The following is a 20720-nucleotide window of genomic DNA, read 5'->3' on the forward strand; positions in this document are numbered from 1 at the left end:
ATAAACTTGGTATGTTGATACACCATAGTAAGTGCAAAACCTATTGTGTGCATGAAAACCAAATTTATTTTGGGGTCAACTCAAAGGGTGGAAGCCTTGTAAATGAACTAATAACGTTGTCCCTGATACATGATTTCTCTCTGAAACGTGATACTTTGTTATCAATTTAGCTTGACCTGAGATGTCCATCGCTGCTATGTACACTGTGTTGTGGGTATTGACTGTAGCTGCATGTACTGACTGCACACTAGTGTCTAATTACCGACGGTAGCAAGCTGTGTGTGTATTTTCTGGGATCGATGATGGTGTCTAACACTTCTGTTACACCTCATTCGAAATTAGGTCAGATTACCGACATTAGACGTTTCTTTTTGCGCGAGTCTTCAGATCCTTTAAGCTTCTTCTTTGATTCCCTCCCCCCCCTTTACTCCAATCTCAAACCTGTGTCAGAGTTCCTGAATTTCAAATCATATTTGAATTTAGTAATGGACTATGTCAAATGTTAGCAGAATTGTTCATTGACTGTAAACAACCACTGGGTCCGACCCTTCCCCTCCTGTACTAGTCTTGTTAAGACCTAGTATGAACAGCCTAGCTAGTGTACCTTTCTTTTTCACATAGCTATTTTCCCGTAGCTATTTGCTGTACTGCCCATAGAACGCCCACGGCAACGTTTTCGATTGATACTAGGGTCTTGCACATTTCTCCCAAGCTATCCCCCCCCCCTTGATTTTGGAAGATTTGCTTCGGAAAGCGAAGAAGAAATCAGGTTTGTCAATTGCAAGGGCGTAGGAACCGGGGGGGGCGCCAGCCCCCCAGTGAAAAATATGGGGGGGCGGAAGTATCATTCCGCCCCCCGCTCCGCAAGTCAGAAAACCCCTTTTTCATTTCCAAATGAGAAAAAATCTCATTTGGAGCACCAAATTGCATCTAAGGCCAGGTGAAAATGCAAAATTCTTTACAAAATGGAGTGAGTGTTGAAGTGTGCTTTATTGCACCAAATTGCATCTGAGGCCACCTGGAAATGCAAAAGAAAACCAAAGGGGAGGGGGACACCCCCTCCCCTTAGACCCCTCCCCCAGGCCGACCATCAGTCTTCAGCCCCCCACTCAAAAGTACCTTCCTACGCCACTGGTCAATTGGGCCCACTTCCCCCAAAATGTTTATCCAAGCCCTGCCTCCCTCAGTGAAAAATCGCTTGGCCTTATAATGTTTTAGCTTAGTTAAGTAGGAAAAAAAGGATCAGGAGGGACACTCATTAAGTGCCCATCAAGGACCCTACCTATAGGAGAGGGAAAAAACTGAAGACACAAACACTCAGACCCGATTACAATGCTTAAAGTGCTTGTCCAAAGCATTCTTAAACCCATTCACACTTCTTGCAAGTACAACTTTCTCAGGGAAACCGTTCCACTCATTCACAACCCTATTAGCCAAAAAGTTATGCCGAATATTAATCCTACTTTGTGACTTTTAAAGTTTAAGACAATGACCTCAGGTACAACCACTATTACTAACAAACATGAAAAGGTTAGTGAAGGATAAATTGTCAAATCCATACAATATCTTGAAAACCTGAATGAAGTCGTGCACGTTACCTCCTAAGCTCCAGTGTGGTGGGATTCAACAGTTGTAACCGTCTATGATAAGGAACACTCTTTAAGGAACTAATCATCCTAGTAGCCCTCATCTGAACCTTTTCGAGTATGGTAGGCCATACGGGAAGTAATTGTTGATTTATTGTCCTCACGAAATTAAATTATTACCGGTATCAATTATATATATTACCGGCAAGGGCGTAGGAACCGGGGGGCTGGGGGGCGCCAGCCCCCCCAGTGAAAAATGTGGAGGGGCGGAAGTGTTCCGCCCCCCCACTTCGCAAGTAAAAAAAACCCTTTTTCATTTCCAAATGAGAAAAAAAAATCTCATTTGGAGCACCAAATTGCATCTAAGGCCTGGTGAAAATACAAAATTAAGTTTACAAAATGGAGTGGGTGTTGAAGTGTGCTATATTGCACCAAATTGCATCTGAGGCTACCTGAAAATGCAAAAAATTCCAAAGGGGAGGGGGACACCCCCTCCCCTTAGACCCCTCCCCCAGGCCGGCCATCAGTCTTCAGCCCCCCACTCAAAAGTACCTTCCTACCCCACTGATTACCAGCATTAATTCTCAGCCAATCACCATGCAGCTTCATAAGCTGGCGTTTAATAGAATCAATATCGACGTTAAATAGAATTAATACCGGTATTACATCGAATTAATACCGGCAAAAAACAACAGTTAAAAAATCGACACTGCAAAAGAAGCCGTCACTCCCCCTGCTCCCACCCCGCCCCCCCCCCCACCCAATGGCTACGTCCCTGTATCACTTGACACCCAAATTCGTAATAATAATATGAATAAAGTTTTTTGTAGTTTGTATAAGTTCACGCCCCTCTTTGGAGAAATGTCGAGAGGTGGCTATAGCGCCAATTTTACACCCATTGACTTAGCAAGTAAAGCGATTTTCAAGAAAAACCTAAGTCCGTGATCCGTTCGTGCTTGACGAAACCCTTGCCCCTATTATACAAAGGAATTAGCCCGGTGAAGGGGGTTGTGATAAATTTCGTATACACCCTCTAAACGTTGTATGAATTTGGGGGCGAAAGGTTGTCGCGTTTTCCCGTGGGGGCCAAAACTTTGTCAACCTCTCAGTGATCACGGACTAAGGTTTTTTTTAGATTAGTTTTACGTGCAGTCAATGTGAGATTTGGACACAGTCGAGATTTGTGTACTACTGCTTGAGATTTAGCCTCTGTTAGCGCTATAGCCCCTACTGGAAATGTCTAAAACCTTTGTATCGGACAGATCCTCGGGCATGTAAAATACAGTGGGAAAGCACATTCGTGGTAGGCAGAAACGGACACTGAGGCATGTACGGTTGCACGCGACAAACTGACAAAAAGAGACTTGGCTAAGAGCCCAAGACTACTACTCCTGTACTAGAACAGCTCGCCTTCATCTCAGAACACAGAAGGGATCGATATACATATTGCAGTTGAGGGGAAGGTGAAAAATTGCTATGTCATATCTGGTGATTTGTCAGGATTCACTATAGTTGTATGAAAGGTCAAATGGCAATGACGTAACCTTTGAATTCGCGTAAGAACGAGTAAACTTTCTGGAATTCTCGTCATTTCAGACACGTCACTTTTGACATCACATAATAAGGGCAAATGAATCATCATTATTTACCAACAGATATGTTTACCGCCATGTCTACACGCCCATAACAATGATGTCACGCGGAAATCACGCCTCTTCATTCACGAAGCCAGTCACTATGGTGTTAGTAATCCAGTAATGCCCTAAAAGTGAAAACAGTTAATCACAAATTTTGGATATTAGTTCATGTGCGTTTATCATCTACAAATCGTATGTTATTAGTAATGAATGAATGGATATAAGGGTTATAAGTTGATCAGCTTGAAAATTACCATTCGTGTTTTATTTGGCCGAAGATGTTTGTTGTGATTCATTTTCAGTGAGTCTTCAATCCCTAATACAACCTTTATAGTTAACCGCTTTAGAAATCGTAAATCAATTCCTTGTCAGTGATTGGTTGATTTTCTGAACGCGCGCATGTCATATGGCATACAGAGACGTCGGCGCCATTTTATGAAAGAGTAACATGTACAACGTGTACGTATGTGAGTGTATGTAAGGTATTATTACCATACTGTACTGTGTATATGTATTGCATACACACCATACCTCAAGTACAGTATGATCGCACGTCACTGATGTTGTTTTGGAGTTTACGTTATAACATGTTATCACTGTTGGTGATCAACCGGGATTGAAGTTGCGCAAGACAGCTATTTTAAATTTAAGTGCTCAGACTGGATTACCGTTACTCTGTAATCTTAACTTGTATAATTTGTAAGTCTAGATTGGCTTAGGCTTGTTAGTAATAGCAGTAGATAGAGAAAGACTGACTTTTGTGAGCCTGGAATTTTAAACTTTCGCAAGTAGCCTAGGCTATCCTTGATCTGAAAATGCCTAACGTTAAAGCACCAGTTCAAAGGCTTAATTTTAGTCGTGACAGTGATGATGGGGACGAAAGTTCTGGTTACCATTCACTGGACAGTTCTTGTTCAATTTTAAATTTGTCAGACGAAAACAGGGACATTTCATTTGGAGGAAGCCCAGACTGTTGGAGTCCAGGTTTAGCGACACCAAAAGCAAGCTCCAAGAACAGTTTTCGTAGGACATTAAGAAGGTCTGAATCACCTGTAGACTCAGATTTAGGTATCCAAGTCTCACCTGACGTTAGTATGCTTAGCAACTCTAAAACCATCTCGTTTATGTCCAACAATACTAGTGATAGGTCTTGTTACACTACTAATACTAGGCCTAGTACTAATGGCACTCCGCCTCATAGGAGGCTGAAAAATTTACGCCTGTTTGATTCTCCTCAAACACCGAAGTCTTTGTTACAGCAACAAGAACAAAAAAGTAGTGAAAGGAGAAGAAATCGTAACATAGCAGGCAGATTGTTTTCAGGAGGCACAAGAAGTAGAGAAACGAAAGGAGTGATAGCACCTCGAACTCGTCGAAGAGCTGCAGCAAATGTCAACCCTTTTACCCCACAAATTGTTATGAATGTAAGCGGAGCTGCTAAGAAACGTCAACGACCAGAGAGAAAGTAAGATAAAATTTAAGTCTAACTTTACAGAAATTAGGGTTGTTGCTACTGGAGTCTAAAATCAAATGTAATTGCTCTTTGCTGTGTAATGTTGCCTTAGCCTACTTACCTGTTCCCCCTTGTGACAATTCAGTGCACCACCTAACATGGATCTATTATATGTTCACTTGCATCAGATGTAATATCAATAATTTGCCACATGTAGAAATAATATTCTGAGGAAACTTGTCATGATACACATGTAGCCTAGTCCTATTGAACTTTGTTTTAACTAGGTAGGGAATCAACTTTCTTAGGCTAAATCAAATAAAGTATTCATTGTACACATGCAGCAAAAATTATGACTTGAGTCAATGTGGCATTCATAGCCTATATTTACAATGTTCTTTCTTGCAGAAATAGTATCACAGATGAACTTGAACCAATGGATGATGAATACGATCTTAGTGACACTGAATTTGAAAATCCATCCAAGGTAGGTATTTGAAGTGTTTTGAAGTTACAACTAGAAAGGCTCACACAATCAAGTACCACTGTTTTAGAAAAAAGCTGGATGTCTGAAGCTGGAAGAGATCCAATAAGCTACTAGTGTTACACTTTTATAATCAGTATATTGAAGACATTCATTAGGAAAGATTTATAATTGATAAAGACTAAGCATTCAATTTCTTCAAATTAAATTCCATACATCAATTCTTTCAGAACTTTATTTACAAAATACATCTCCAATGGTGTTTCAACAAAAGTCAGTAGAAGTTTCAGGGGGAAATTCAACTTTGAATATAATTGTTTTTCTTTACTATTGTTAAGCAATAGGAAAACCCCTAGAGGCTACATCTAACAAGTGATCATATAAACAGACCTATGTAATCATCTCAGTCACAAGTAAAAGCTGTAGTAACATGTAGGTAGTACTGTGCAAGAGAACTTGAGAAAACACATGCTGAACTACATATGCCTCTTAAATTATATCAGTTCTATATCTTTGCATAGAAGATATAAAGTGCATTGTAATCGTAAAAGCTTTGTTTTTTTTAATCATGCTTGTACTAGTTGTGATCAGGTCATAGAAATATTTTTACTTAAAATTCGGATGGTCCAAAAAAGAAGTTACCTGGCTTTGACTGATGAAAGCTATAGGAACATATGGCATCCCGATTTCAATGCCTAAGCACCATTTTCAAGATGACAACAATTGAAGTTCACATGATTTTCAACAGAACTGAATTTAGAGCAAACAGGTGTGATGTCATAAAAGCACTCTGACAAATTTGTTTTAAATTTTTCTGCAAAAGTTAAACTGCAATTTTCTGCTTCAAAATTGTGATGCATCTCAGCATGAATACTGTACCAACATTGGCATATTGTTAACTTCACATCCCACAGGTAACATTGAAACCCCTATCCAATCCAGTTTCAAAACATTAAAATGAAAAAGTGAAACAAAACATTATGCTGTCAGTCTGCAACTATGACATCACACCTGTTGGCTCTGAAGAACACTAAGTGAACACTAAGTACATTAAAACTAGTCATTTCAGTTATCAGTGTCTTGCAAATACCCATTTAGGAACTGAATGCAAGATTTCACCAGGATGCTGAGAATGTGTTCCTCTTACATCAGTCGAAAATATATTTTCCTCTGGACTCTCCCCTTAACTGGCTACCAACAATCAAGCTAGATATTCACTTCCTTACCACTCATTGGCAGAAGACTTCTAAGTATTAAGTTATAAACTTGTCTTGTTCTCTGTACAGAAGATGTGTCCCGCAAATTAGGTGTGGTGCTTTGAATAATTACAGCAATGGCAAATCTTTCAGGGTTTTCTGTAGTTTCATCATTACTGTTGTGATTTTTTTAGGAAAAAGGTTACAAGAGATTGTTTTGACTTTTCATGTACTTTATCATGTCTTTAATTTTTAAAGGCATTGAAGACTCGCCCCAAACCGTGTGCGGCCACCTGAAAAAGTTAACTTTCCGTTGCTTGCAAGTGACGTTTTGTTCCTGTCGCTACAAAATGCAGACAGTAAAGAAGCGTGATACCTTGTTATCTTTAGCTGGACCTGAGATGTCCATCGCTGTATCTATCGTGTGTAAACTGTGCTGTGGGGATTGACTGCAGCTGTATGAACTGACTGTACACTAGTGTCTAAGTACCGAAGGTAGCAAACTGTGTGTGTATTTTCTGGGATCGATGGTGGTGCCTAACACTTCTGTTACACCTCATTCGAAACTAGGTCAGATTACCGGCATTAGACGTTTCTTTTTGCGCAAGTCTTCACACCCTTTAAAGTAAATTACCACCAGATTGAAAGCTGTAGCTGAAAGTTTATTGTAGTTGTCAAGGCAACAGGACCCTTTACAATACCTCTCAAGCAGGCCCTTTTTTTCCTTCTGTTTGACAGAGAGTTGCTATCCATGATAGTAACATATCAAGATACAATGCAGAGTTTGTAGAGATCAGCAAGATCGGATGCGGTGAATTTGGTTCTGTCTATAAATGTGTCAACAGACTGGATGGTTGTACTTACGCTGTCAAGAAGTCAAAGAAGCCTGTGGCTGGATCAATTCTCGAGTTAGTTTTCTATTAATTTTTGAACAGTACTTACATAAATGCCTTGAGGGAATGTCTACAGTAATATTAATAATGATCAGGTAATTGTAGGCCGTTTCACTCAGATTCTGAAGTAGTAACATTCAATCTTGATGCCTCTTATCCTGCAAACATTGACCACATGTGACAAAACTTAATGCTGTGCAGTCATTGGTGTGTAACATATTGTTATCATTCTGTGGAAAGTATATTATTACACAGCCTCAACATTACAATTAGTTATTTCTGTGGATAACTTCTGATTATTGTGTTGGTTGCCATTGCATTAATATCCTTCACAAACACATTATTGAACAGATACCACTTTGGTAGTGTACTGTATAAATATCGCAACATTCACTGAAATGTTGGGACAGTCTTTTTGCTTTCAAAGGAAACATCAGCATTTGGTGTGTGAATGACAATGTATTTCAAGGGAGCAGTTTGTCTTCTAGCCTTATAATCAAATGTTAAAACATTGCAACTGTTACTCCCTAGTCATTGTTATGATGAAATGGTGGAAGACAATAACTGGCTGATTGTAACATCAGACATATTTATTAGACCTCTTAGAGTACATTCTTGTAATAATTCCAGTTTGAATTGTCATCTGGTTTTAATGCAAGGCTGCAGCTACAGTATATTAATGCAGCTGGTAGTGTGTCCAATGTAACAGAGCTCCGTATCGCCAGGCACAACAACATACGGTTTTTTGCATTTAGTGCAAGATGGAGCTATACTATGTATTGCAATAACATCTGTTAGTCTGAAATTGATAGTATTACATATTACAAATTCTTCTAACATCGTAACAGATGTATGTGTTCTGAAAACTCTTTGCTTGCTACTCTCAGGTTTTTACAAATTTATTGTGATATTTAGAATGTAATCTGTCAAACTGGGCTCAGAAAATCACTTATGAAAAAACAAATATTATTCTCTATAGTGATATATATTTTTTTAATGAAGTGCAGCTCAAAGATTCCTCTCTAAGGTAATATTATGAGTTAAAACTTGCTCGAATACTCATCAAATTTTCTCCTCTACAGGAAAATGGCTCTAAATGAAGTTTATGCACATGCAGTTTTAGGGGCTCACATTCATGTAGTCAGGTATTTCTCAGCATGGGCTGAAGATAATCACATGATTATACAGAATGAATTCTGTAATGGTGAGTCTAGAGTTACTTTTAAATGATTTAAGACACCTTTCATGAATGTAACTCTCACTGCACAGCGAGAAATTAATATACCAGCATGATATGTGGTAACTTAATTAATGTTATAGGAACCTGTTGTAAATGTCTCAACTGAACTTGTTCACTTAAATGTACAACAATTGTTTGGTCCGAACTCTCGATTGAGTTGCTGCAGCTGAGCCATACCATTCTGATCCAAAAGCTTAACTTCTATTGTGTATTGTTACTAGTGAAAATCAACTAAGTATATTATGATAATCATTTTACTCCTGTTACAGGTTGTAAGTTTGAATTGGTGAAAGTGTTCACATTCATTGGAGGCATAAATTGTAATTTTTAATGAAACCTTCTAGGCCTTGTAAATAATGATCGATCAGTTGTGCTAGATGTTACCTTAGAGTGTTTGGTTCTCTGGGTTTTATTGTAATTTATCAAATGTTTCTGTTTATCCTTTTCAGGTGGTAGCCTGGCTGATGTAATTGCCAGGAATCATGTAGAGGGACAGATGTTCTCAGAGCCACAACTCAAAGAGATCTTACTCCAAGTGGCTAAAGGGTTAGAATACATCCATAACCAAGGCCTCGTTCATTTAGATATCAAACCAGGTAAGAATCATTCAAATGTCCCTTAAAAATATGGAGAATGGTATGAGGAGAGAAGATGGCAGAGGAAAGTGCGAAGACCACTAGATACCAAACTGTTTATCAATTTGGCACATTGATACTTATCTAGGTCCTGTCTTGATCAGCCTTGCCCCCCCTGCCCCCCCCCCCCCCCCCCCCGTTGCTTGTTAAGAAACTACTTCAGGTTTGTTGATCATGCCAGTGGGACCTCTTCTGTGTTGTTATATTTAGAACACTTTTGTCATTGTACTGTTCTTTCTCTCTTAAAGGCATCAATCTTATCTTGTTTCACTCTAGCTTGTTTCAATCTTGCATAGATTCAATAGTTTCATTTTCGGTAATGAATTTAATATTTAACAAAAGCAATTTCCAAATTGCTGACACACTTGACTAATGCTGTATAAAAAGTGACGGATAACATGAATTCATTTTAAATTAAAGCTTTTTTTAAACTAATGCTATATAAAAAGTGACGGATAACATGAATTCATTTTAAAGCTTTTTTTAAACTTTCTTTGGTGAGAAGTATAGGAAGGGCTCTTGGTTTAATTAACTGCAATCGTATTTGGAGTAAGATCTACAAGGATTGTTAAATTTGCCAACAGCTTTTTGAACTGAAGATTTCCTTTCACCATCCTACTTTTTTTCTATCCTTTCATAGGAAACATCTTCATCTCCCATCAGTCTGGTGTGAAAGATAGGCTTAAAGATATCCAAGAGATCCCTGAGGATGAGAGGATGCAACTCACCTCATCACCAACCTCACCCATCTATAAAATTGGTAACAACTCTTCTTTCTTTTTTTTTCTTATGCCATTTAATACCATTTAAATTTTTCTTTTGTTCTTTCATTTATTTATTTTGTTGGTAATTTTCACAACGTATGGTAACTTTTTTGTGGGCAAAAAGAAGTATGTTTGGTTAGTGTGCATTCAGAATTGTTATAGATCAGTAGGACACAAGCTTGATACATTTCCAGTATAGTGCATTGACTGCCATTTCCACAGGACTTACAGAGAGGGTACAAGTACCAAATTACAGCGTGTCTGTTCAATGATTCAATGCCACGTTATTAAGAGTAAGAAAGTTCGATTTCATTTATTTTCTGTTTGTTGATGTAAGTCTGTCAAAAGTTACAGATAATGTCATTGTCCTCCGCAGACAATGCAGTCACCATAAAGTATTGAGTTTCCACAGTTTTGTGGAACAAAACCAGCTTGTCTGCTATTGGTTCATCTATCTGACAAAACAAACATAGAGTAGACCTCCCCTTTGATCAGAGATGGCCATGTCATATCAAAGCATGATTTTAAACAGATAATAAGATAACTTACATTTTCATCACATATTAATTTATAGAACTTTTTTTACTCCCATTTTTCTTGTGTGTCTGTAGGTGATCTTGGTCATGTGACCTCAGTACTAGACCCAAAAGTTGAAGAGGGTGATATAAGATACCTACCAAATGAAATCTTGCAAGAGGTAAGTCAGATCTTTGCCATGCAGTTGTACTACAACATAATAATATTAAAATTATCTGTATCATTAATATTAACTTTCCTGTTTTCTTCAATTTTAATCAAGTGGAATTCGTCCCCTTAAATGAGAAGTTTGTCATCCACGTAAATTAGAAGCTTCTAATGCAAATATATTGATCCTTTACAGTCAAGCCATCAAAGACGTCATAAGTTTTGTCATTCTGAAGCATGTTGTATTTGACCCAAAGCATTTAGCAGGATTAGAATTTTGTCTGGAATCAGAAAATGTCATTCTAGACACTTCTACGATAACTGGCTTGATCTGTCATGTTTTTTACGTTACTGTAATAAAAGCATACAAGCCTGTCTTATAATTCATACCGATCCATATTTCTTGAAGAGTTGAGACATATGTTGTCAAATATTATTCTTAAAGTGCCATTATCCATAACTCTATTAGTATGAGGCCGCAGGCCCAGCTCAGTCCCAGAGATACTTTTAAATGACAGAACGGTTGGTTTTGTGCACCAGGGAATTATTTAGTGTTCAACCATTTTGTAGCAGTTCTTAGTTTAAATATTGTCTTTATAAACTACTATGGTTCCTCTGTAAGAAAATCCTGATAAACATCTGTGGATTTATTTAGCAATTTGGCCATTTTGTAATTGAATGAGCTAGATGAATCATTTTGGTTGTTTGCTTGTTCATGTCACAACAGGTAAGTGAAATGTTTGTGTTGGCTTGAAGGCAAGTAACACCAACACCTCGACTAGATTGTAACTAGCCTACTGGTGCATTTAAGAATTAGGGTTCAATGTTTTATTTCTATTGGCCTTGACTGTTGAGCCTGAGAACTGGCTAACCACATATTTTTGGAGGCCATGAACTTCATGATTTTCATGTTTTTGAAACATTTTTTGTGGTAACTAGATGAATCTTTTAGATTGGGAATGTAATCATTAACAGAAAATAGCTAAAACTTTTGGCTTTAAAGTTAGAAAATTTCTGTATTTTTCTCTTTCCAGGATTACTCTCATCTCCCAAAGGGGGATATTTTCTCGTTGGCCCTCTCAGTTTATGAGTGTGCCGGTGGGGGTCCATTACCCAAGAATGGTGAAGAATGGCACAGGATCCGAGAAGGGATGCTTGGCCCACTCAGACATCTATCTCATGATTTGAATGAACTGTTAAAGGTAAGACAGCTTAGTGTCACTATACAAATGTTACACAGTAGGCAATCACAAATGTATTATTCTAGGCAGTGTACACTCACTGTACTCATGTTGAATGGTGGGTACTGTGCTGTCATTGTACAAATGTAACACTGTAGGTAATGTACCATGTCTGTACAAATGTATTACTCTAGGCAGTGTACTGACACTGCACTGATATAACACTCTACATAGTTTACACTCACTGTGTAAATGTTACATGGTGGGTGCTGTGCTGGCATTGTACAAATGTAACACTGTAGATAATTTACCATGACTGTACAAATGTATTACCCTAGGCAGTGTACTGACACTGCACTGGTGTAACACTCTACATAGTGTACACTCACTGTGTAAATGTAAAAAGGTAGCACTGGGGAGGGCTAGATCAGTGCAAAGTCACTGTAGAAGTATAACACTGAAGGTTTCCAATAACAACAGTCAGTCTAGCTGTGTTTCTATGCACAGAAAATTGGTATCTTAATTGTTTTGTGACAAATATAATTTCAAAACCAAAATCGCAAACTGCTTTATGAGAGAGGGAACCAAGACAAAATATGTGGAAATGCTTTGCAGATATATTTAACATTCACATGTGTGATTACAAAAATGCTATTGTTACAATAATTACAGCTTATTAAACTTAGACATCCCCTAGCTGTTACCAATATGCTGAGTATTGTTTTAAGTATGTTTAAAGAAATTAATTTGAATGAGACTAGAATATGAACAGTGTTTGCATCTGTGGGGTTTCTTCTGTGTGTGAGTTATTTCTCCTTCACTAATCTAAATGGTGTTCTGTTGTTCATATCATTCACTGTTTTTGTTTTTTTCCAAAGGACATGGTGGCATCAGACCCTTCAGAGAGACCGTCCGTTCTTACCCTGGTCAAGCATTCAATTCTATGCCAACAGTCCAATGTCATCTTCACAGAACTGAAGAAGGAATTAAATGCTGCTAAATTCCAGAATGTTGTGTTATCAAGGTATGTTACATAAAGGTACATTGCACTGACATGAAATGTACTATGTTCTTACAATATTACATGTAAACTGAGAAGGACATGAAGTATAGAAGAACAAGGAGAGAGGAAAACCTGTTAACAAACTGCATATCTACTGCAAAGAGCCCAGTGTGAACTTTAAATACACAAAAATTAGAGAGCCTGGCATTTCGATCCTTGCATGTAACTGAAACAAAAAAAGACTACATTAGCACACATTTAAGGTATATAGCAGGAACGATAAATTACTAATAGCTCTGCTGTAGTCGATAGTGGCACAGGTAGATTGTTGGGCTTCTGAAACGGCTGTGGGTTGAGCATAGATGTGATGAACACATCGACAGGAGACAGGAAAAATAGAAGAAAGAGAAAAAAGGACCAAGGAGGAAAAAATAAATATGGATGATTACTTGAAGGGATAGGATTACAGGAATATTGAAAGTCAAAGAGATCTAAAACTGTTAACAAACTGATTATCTACTGCAAAATGTATAGAGAAATGCTGCAAAAGAGTGTAGACGAACAGAATTAAAGCTGCCAGTAGAAAACAGGAGCCTCCAACATTTTGGGGGTTTGAGTATAGTAGAATGCATGCTGCTAAGCAAGCAATGAAACTTATTTCAGGAATATGTATTGAAAAGATTGACTTTGTTAGGGAGGGACACATACGTTCAGTATTTATAGATAGAGTTCACAATGACAAACACACGGTAAATTTGTAGTGCTGCAGTTTACAATAGTAAATGATGTGTTAGCAGTTGGCAGGGATTTTGGGGGGTTGTTTACTACTTTACCAGCCTGATGAATGTTCTGCATTAACTCACAGGACCACAGTAAGGACACTGACTATGAATGTTAATTGTCTGCCAGCTGTTACTGCAGGTTGAATCCTAATCCATAATTCAACGATTCTTTTGACAGAAAACTTAAAGAAGCAAGAAATGCCACATCAGACAAAGACAAGACAAGTGCAAAGTTTCAACATCCAGTAGTAAACAGTTCTCGAATGGTTGGTAAGAAAGTCAACCGCAGTATGAGTGTGACCATTTATTGAATGAAGAGATCTGCCAAGGACAAAGTGACAAAGCTTACTTCAACAAGTAGCACAGAGGCGATGAATTTGCTGAAGATGGTAAAATGTTGACTCGTGCTTGAGTTTCTCCATTGATGCTTATTGCTGAAAGAGGATAGTCATGTACTATGTATAACATTGGATGCATGTAACCTGCTAGGCATTTAACAGAGGTGGGGCTTAAAGTACCAGTCATGTTGGATATGTTAGAAACTGTATGCTGAAAGCACGAAGGAAAAGGTAAAATGTGCATTCCTCACTGGCTTTTAATTTGATTTCACAGAGTAAAACTCTATACATGTTTGTAACATTGTAATAAAATTCTCTCTCCAAAAATGTCCCTGCATTTCTACATGAATCCAAGTTGTTGTAGAAAATGTGATTCCTGAATCTTTGAAACTATTAATAGCAGCTTTGTATCTCTTGTCATCCCTTTATTATCTTTAAAAGTAATAAGAGAGAAGTGTGTGTGTGGGGGGGGGGGGGCGGTATTTGAAGGCATTTTAGTTACATTGTGTGCTCGCGTTATGTTGGTTTTTGGGGGCATTACTTTAATATCACTTTACATCATAAAGTATCCACATTCATCCTTTCTTTGCCATTATTTTGTGGTCTCAGAAACTACCCCATTGGAGTTATACAATTCCTCAATAACACTGTCAACCTTGACTTGTATCCAAATGTGTAATGCTGCAGACATTTTAGCAGATTTTTTAACCTGCAGTACTGTAACCAGTCACTGTCATGACTCATGATATAACAGAAGAGCATGATGGCTACATGTCATATATATAATGAAATATACACAAGTAAACACAATTCACCAAGCATTGAGTTTGTATGTTAGAAGGGTATGTAGGATAATAAATGCCCTCATAATTTGTACAGGAATTTAATAACTTTTTTATCAAAATGTATCCTTTGCCATAAATATTACTGTAAGTACTAACCAGTCTTCTTTATATAATATGTTGAAACCTATCCATTAAAGTTGACACAAGGAAGGGAAAGGAAAAGAGTTAGATTGGTGAAAACTTACCTACATGTGTTTAGGTTCTTAAAGGGATGGCAGCGTCTGTGAATTTAAAATTTGTTTAATAAGCTGTGATGTTATACTTGGAGGATTACTTCAAAACTGCTTGTGTTACCCTTGGTATGTATGTATTTAAGATCCTCCTGCAAGCAGGAACTTGCGAAGAAGCCATCATTGGCTTATCAAAGCCGCAAGCTGACCCAAGTCAGTCTCTTAGATTTATATTTAACGTCCATGATTATGAATTGTCAATTGTCAACCACTCTGTAACTGGACAACATACATTAATCTTTGAGTGTCTCAAACTCAGGACCTTATGATTGAAAGGCCCGGCGTAAACCACTGAGCTAACACTCCTACTACCCAACTACTCCTACTACCCTACACTCCTACTACCCTTTAAAACTGAACTAAATTACTAACAAACAAGTTGATCCAACCTTGTAAACTAATTGAACTATCACAGAATATGATCTTATCTTAATATTAAGAATGATAATTAGCTTCATCAAAAGTATGCAGTGATCAACGACAAGGATATTCTGGTAGCTGAAGTTGATTTCTTAGCCAAAGTTCTGATCTTTTGACAAAACCAGATACTTATATCATTTTGTATTGTGAAGATATTGAAATTCAACTTTTGTGATATTTTGTCAATGTATGTGACAAAAACACAATGGATGATGTTATCAGGGTAATTCAGCTTGTAAATGTCTGGTATTTCTCTTTAATTTGTCAACCATTTATCAACAACAAAAAATGATATTACACTTACTAAATATGTCTTTGATGTATCAGCAACAAACTTGATACACTAGTTGTTTTGTGCTAAGGCTTACAGGTTCTGCTTGAATTCCTGGATAGGGATAGATATGCTATTTAGAGGTCCAGATTTAGTCACAAAGTAACACTGGTTTAATTTCCATCTTGAAGAATGGTTTTGAGAGTTGAGACATATAACATTTTAGATGGGCAAATGAAATAATCAATTGATTTTATCTGTGTTGTTATCATTGCTGGATATATGTGTGAACTAGTCAATGCAAGAGTTTTTTAAAAGATTTTAATGTTTAGCTCTAACAATACTGAAAATAAAATGTTATTAGTATGAGATATTTTATTCTTCATCAATTATCGTCTTTTTCATGTTTTATTCATAAATCACATACCATTATGGTACTCTTTAAAATAAGAATTACAAAATTAAGAGTAAATAAATATTTTTGTCTAGCAAGTATAAAACGTAGTTTGTTTTTATCTTTGTTTCATATTCCTTTCCCACAAGATTTTCTGAAGTTACTAACTGTGCAGTGTTCTGCAAGTCATTCTTCCTCTCATAAGAAATTAATTGTATTAACTAATAATTCATCACCACATTTAACGAAATAAACAACTTCAGCCCAAATTCTTCAATGCAAACAGATTAAGATAGATTCATCTTTAAATACATTTGGATGATTTCAAAAAAATAGTTGATTTTCAGTAGTTTATCTTTCCTTTTAGTGTAATATGCTTCCATTTTACTGTGACCAATTCCCAGCACAGTGTGGTGCTTTTAAAGCTGTAATTCAATTCTCAGCACAGAATGAGGTATTGTAAGCAGTAATTCAACATATGCTACTAACAACTTATTATTTGTTCTTCTGTCTGTTTTTTGTCATAAATGAGTCATAAGTTTTCATTGCACAGCATTTTTTTTTTTAGGTCTAATGAAAACCACTGACTTTTATTACATAGTTTAAACCAAGGATTAAAAGACATTCATTTTTACATTTTTTAATTTTGTTTTAAATGCTTTTACCACCAACAGTGCCTTTACAAAGTATTTTATTTATTTCACATTCCTTCCTGATATAATTAAGTTCTTGTTTTTTTTTTTCTTTTCTACTGTGTATTTTCATTTTCAATCATTGCAGTACTCATATTTTTTTTAATTGATCTTCCTGTCCATAGATTAAACCCCTTAAGGCCTTTTGTATAATCAAAAGTACATCATATCTAATATAAAAAAAAAAACATGTAAATAAACTTCTGGCACTTCAATTGCAGTTTTCTTTCTACTTCTTCATTCTCTGAATTTTATGTGAAATCTGCATGATGTAAGAAAAATTAAAATCACAAAAAGTAGAATAAATCAAACCATCTCATAATCTTAGCCAGATGGAAGGGAGTTACTGTTGCAATTTTCACATCTTTTTTAACAATTTTTTTTCTCATTTCTTCCAACAAGGTATTTTCTTTCATCACATTCCCTTCTGATATGTAACAATTTCTCTCTTTTTTTTCTATTGTGATTTTTTTTATTTTTATGCAGTATTGTAGTAAGGATTTTAAGATGATCTTCCAGGCTGTGGACTGAATACACTAATGTTTGTTGTAATCAAAAGTATATTATATGTAATAAGAAGCACATAACCATTATACTGGCATTGCTTGTCTTTTATTCCTTCTACTTCACTATTTTGTTTCAGTGATGTATTTAATATCACAATTGTACAATAAATCAAATTCAACTGGTAGCTAGATAGCTAGAGAATTACAGTGTCCAATTAGGCACTGGTTTGTGTAGCTAGTTTACGGTGGCCCGGTATAGGAACCTGTGGAAGTACGTAGTTTACGTACTTTCCAATTCATATAATTACTATAGTTTGAAATTCGTTGTAACGAATTCTAAATTCGTAATAACAAGTTTGAAATTCAATTTGTTATAACAAATTTGAAACACGTTATTATGATGTAGCGATTCGTTATTGAATTTGAAACCGTTATAGCAACTTTGAACTTGTTGCGTCGTATTCAGGTACATGGTAAAATACGTCATATCTTGACATTACAACTTTTAATCTGGAAAACTCAATAACATCTTGAAACTTCAACTGTACCTCTCCAAAGTCGATACGACAACTTTAAGATTGACCATGTCCCTAATATAGACCCATATAACAGTAGGCCCTATATAGATGCAAGTACAATCATTGTTCTTTGTATTTCAGAAATAGAACAAATCTGGTTTTCGTAAAGTCGTAGGACTCGTACATAAACTTGCTCAGGTGACGTGCTTGTATCTGGTATTGAGGGCAAGGGCGTAGGAACCGGGGGGGGGGGGGCGCCAGCCCCCTCCCAGTGAAAAATATGGAGGGGTGGAAGTATCATTCCGCCCCCCCCCCCCCTGCTTCGCAAGTCAGAAAACCCCTTTTTCATTTCCAAATGAGAAAAAAATCTCATTTGGAGCACCAAATTGCATGTAAGGCCAGGTGAAAATGCAAAATTATATACAAAATGGAGTGGGTGGGTTGAAGTGTGCTATGTTGCACAAAATTGCATCTGAGGCCACCTGGAAATGCAAAAAAATTGCAAAGACCCCTCCCCCAGGCCGGCCATCAGTCTTCAGCCCCCCCCCCCACACTCAAAAGTACCTTCCTACGCCACTGATTGAGGGAAGTCAACTGCTAGGTGTCACAGCTCTAAATCTATGACGTCACGTTCTTTTCCAGGGAGGTAGCCTACTATCTATTCTAATCTGGCTAATTGAAAGAGAAAGTGGCAAAATTACATGAAAGTAATCTGGTAATATGAACGATGAACAAAACTGTAAAACATGTGCAAATTCTTCTCAACACCATTGCGCGGTCTGTTGAGGACTAGTGACATGCACAGGAAGTCAAAAGTGGGCCAACGTCCCCAACTGATTTAGGTAGGGGCTGAATAATTATGGAAGGGCCACAGGTGAATGTAGGATCTTTACAAAGGGAAAATGCGGCCCTGGGTGATTGAAGCTGACTCCCGTGTTGTAGGGGTCCTCAAATGCTGCAGTCTGAGGCATATTTAGACCATAAATAAAGTCTACAGTTAGCTCTAATCGCAAACTTGTGCTAACAAATACTCATTAAGTGTCTGTGTGATGTTGAAAAAGTGCACATCCATAGAAGTAGTCTCATTCTTCCACAGCTGAATGTAAAAATGGAAGGCAGGAGCCACTCACAATTACTGTGAGACCAATAAGCCCCCCCCCCCCCCTTTTGCACACGCCACGTTGAGGACATTTCTAGATGAAGCAGATGTCATTTCCGGTCTGACTGCTCACTGTTACTACGGATGTATATAACTACGTTTCTCACGCTTATCGATTATATATCTCATGCTGATTAGCAATTGTTGATCGATCCTCCACACTTAAATCAAACTGTTCCATTCTTTCAGGGTAATTCCCAAAATATCAGATATATCACTCAATGAATATTCGGAATCACGAATTGGAAATGGACGGGGATAAATAAACTTCCCGAAATGGTTTCGGAAATATTATGTTTGAGGCTTAAATTTTAACACTTTCCTTTCGGATCGTGGGGTGTTTAGCAAACAAACACACTAACAACAATACATGATCTACATAAAAACAATGGAATTGGAAGAGTCAGAAAATTCATATTGCATGGGGTCTATCAAAGAATTGAGCTATAAGTTTGCGATCATAGACAGTGTAATTATGCAGAGAGCCCAGTGCCACAATGATCTAATTATTGTATAATAGGTACGTAGTATAAGCTTTGCAAAATTACAGGCTTGTATTTACAGCCGTAGAAATGGGTGTGGATCAAGCTCTGGATATCGTACCCTCGCCTATGGTGTAAACGGTTTCATTTGAATGAATCCACTTTAAAATTATAATGACAAAATGATTTGCAACAACTCAATAGATTAATTCCTCTTTAATTAACCGAGCAACGAATAGTAGTTATAAAATGATTATCAAATTTCTACAATTCAAATCTTCGCAGCAAACTGATCAATTGTATTGTTCATGTAACAAAAGGGAGCATTTTAACAAGTTGCAACAAAATGTTTTAATATTTGTGATGCGCTTAATTCACCATTATTCCAAACAAAAATTCAATAAAACTTAGGTCGATATATTGATAAATTTTCTGCCACAATATGCCCAAATGCAAATCTATAAATGACCAAGTGTAAGCATATTTTAATAGATAAAGAAAAGCAATTAAAACTCCCAGCATATATGGCTCGATTATTTAAAATATAATTGTCAGAAGTTTTCAGTCGTATATGTGTGAAGGAACAATGATTAACTGTGATATCTCTTTGCAATCGTGGATTATACTTTTTGTTTGCCTGATTGATGGAGTTGCATAGTTACATGTAGTAAGCTTATCCCTATCGCATGGGCCAATGATGATGAATCATTGATGGGGTTGCTTCAGTTAACAATTTATGGTCAAAGTCATGTAAAGTGTCTTTATCAACTCTTCCACACGCCTTAAATTGTTATATGAAATTAGTGTGAAGAGCTGAGTGAGGATTAATCAACCTGTCTTGAACATCTGAACCTTTCTTGGTAAGCTGCTGCGACGTTCGTGTAACTCATTCCCCATGGACAAACACTAAGTCCACTCTCTGAAATGTTCTCTCGCCTCTTCCCAACAGGCTCCTCCACTACCACTGAATACCTCACAGTTCAGGACGCTAACTTACGCGGGATCTGTAACTTTATGTGCATTGTCTGTATTTCATTGCTGTTCTTTAAGAGCAATAGGACCGCAGAACATGTTGACCGAATATAACCTGAAGGGTTCAATCAATTATACCGCACAGAACCACAGTAAATTTAATCATTGCTGTGACCACTCAAGAAGTTAGTTTTCTCCAAACTTGAAATCAAATTCATAGCTTACATTGATCATTTCTAGCTTTACAGTGGCCACATCGGTCAGTCCTTGTAAAATCAATAAACCGGCTTATGACAAGTCTCAAAGTTTACCACGACCGTCGTCAGGAGGCCCTCGTTGCTAGGTTACTTGAGTT

At 37.1% G+C, this 20720-nt stretch overlaps 1 protein-coding gene across 1 annotated transcript; it reads left to right on the plus strand.

Moving 5' to 3' along the window:
- The first annotated feature begins 3318 nt into the window (after window positions 1-3318).
- LOC139967261 (wee1-like protein kinase 1-A) lies at window positions 3319-17321 on the plus strand. The gene is made up of 10 exons (XM_071970862.1): window positions 3319-4688; window positions 5085-5163; window positions 7095-7264; window positions 8332-8453; window positions 8939-9085; window positions 9765-9884; window positions 10500-10585; window positions 11607-11774; window positions 12632-12777; window positions 13717-17321. Exons 1-10 carry the CDS (start codon window positions 4039-4041, stop codon window positions 13847-13849), a joined length of 1821 nt encoding a protein of 606 aa, XP_071826963.1. The 5' UTR covers window positions 3319-4038; the 3' UTR covers window positions 13850-17321.
- The last annotated feature ends 3399 nt before the right edge of the window (window positions 17322-20720 follow it).

The sequence above is a fragment of the Apostichopus japonicus genome, chromosome 1 (genome assembly GCF_037975245.1).
Source record: "Apostichopus japonicus isolate 1M-3 chromosome 1, ASM3797524v1, whole genome shotgun sequence".
In the NCBI taxonomy this organism is placed as follows: domain Eukaryota; kingdom Metazoa; phylum Echinodermata; class Holothuroidea; order Aspidochirotida; family Stichopodidae; genus Apostichopus; species Apostichopus japonicus.

What these genes read in the sequence shown, in the direction of transcription:
- LOC139967261 (XM_071970862.1), top strand. Translation starts at nt 4,039, where the DNA reads ATGCCTAACGTTAAAGCACCAGTTCAAAGGCTTAATTTTAGTCGTGAC. An exon ending in ACAGAATGAATTCTGTAATG is followed by an intron (nt 8,454 to 8,938) that starts GTGAGTCTAGAG and finishes TATCCTTTTCAG; the next exon opens with GTGGTAGCCTGGCTGATGTA. An exon ending in CTCACCCATCTATAAAATTG is followed by an intron (nt 9,885 to 10,499) that starts GTAACAACTCTT and finishes GTGTGTCTGTAG; the next exon opens with GTGATCTTGGTCATGTGACC.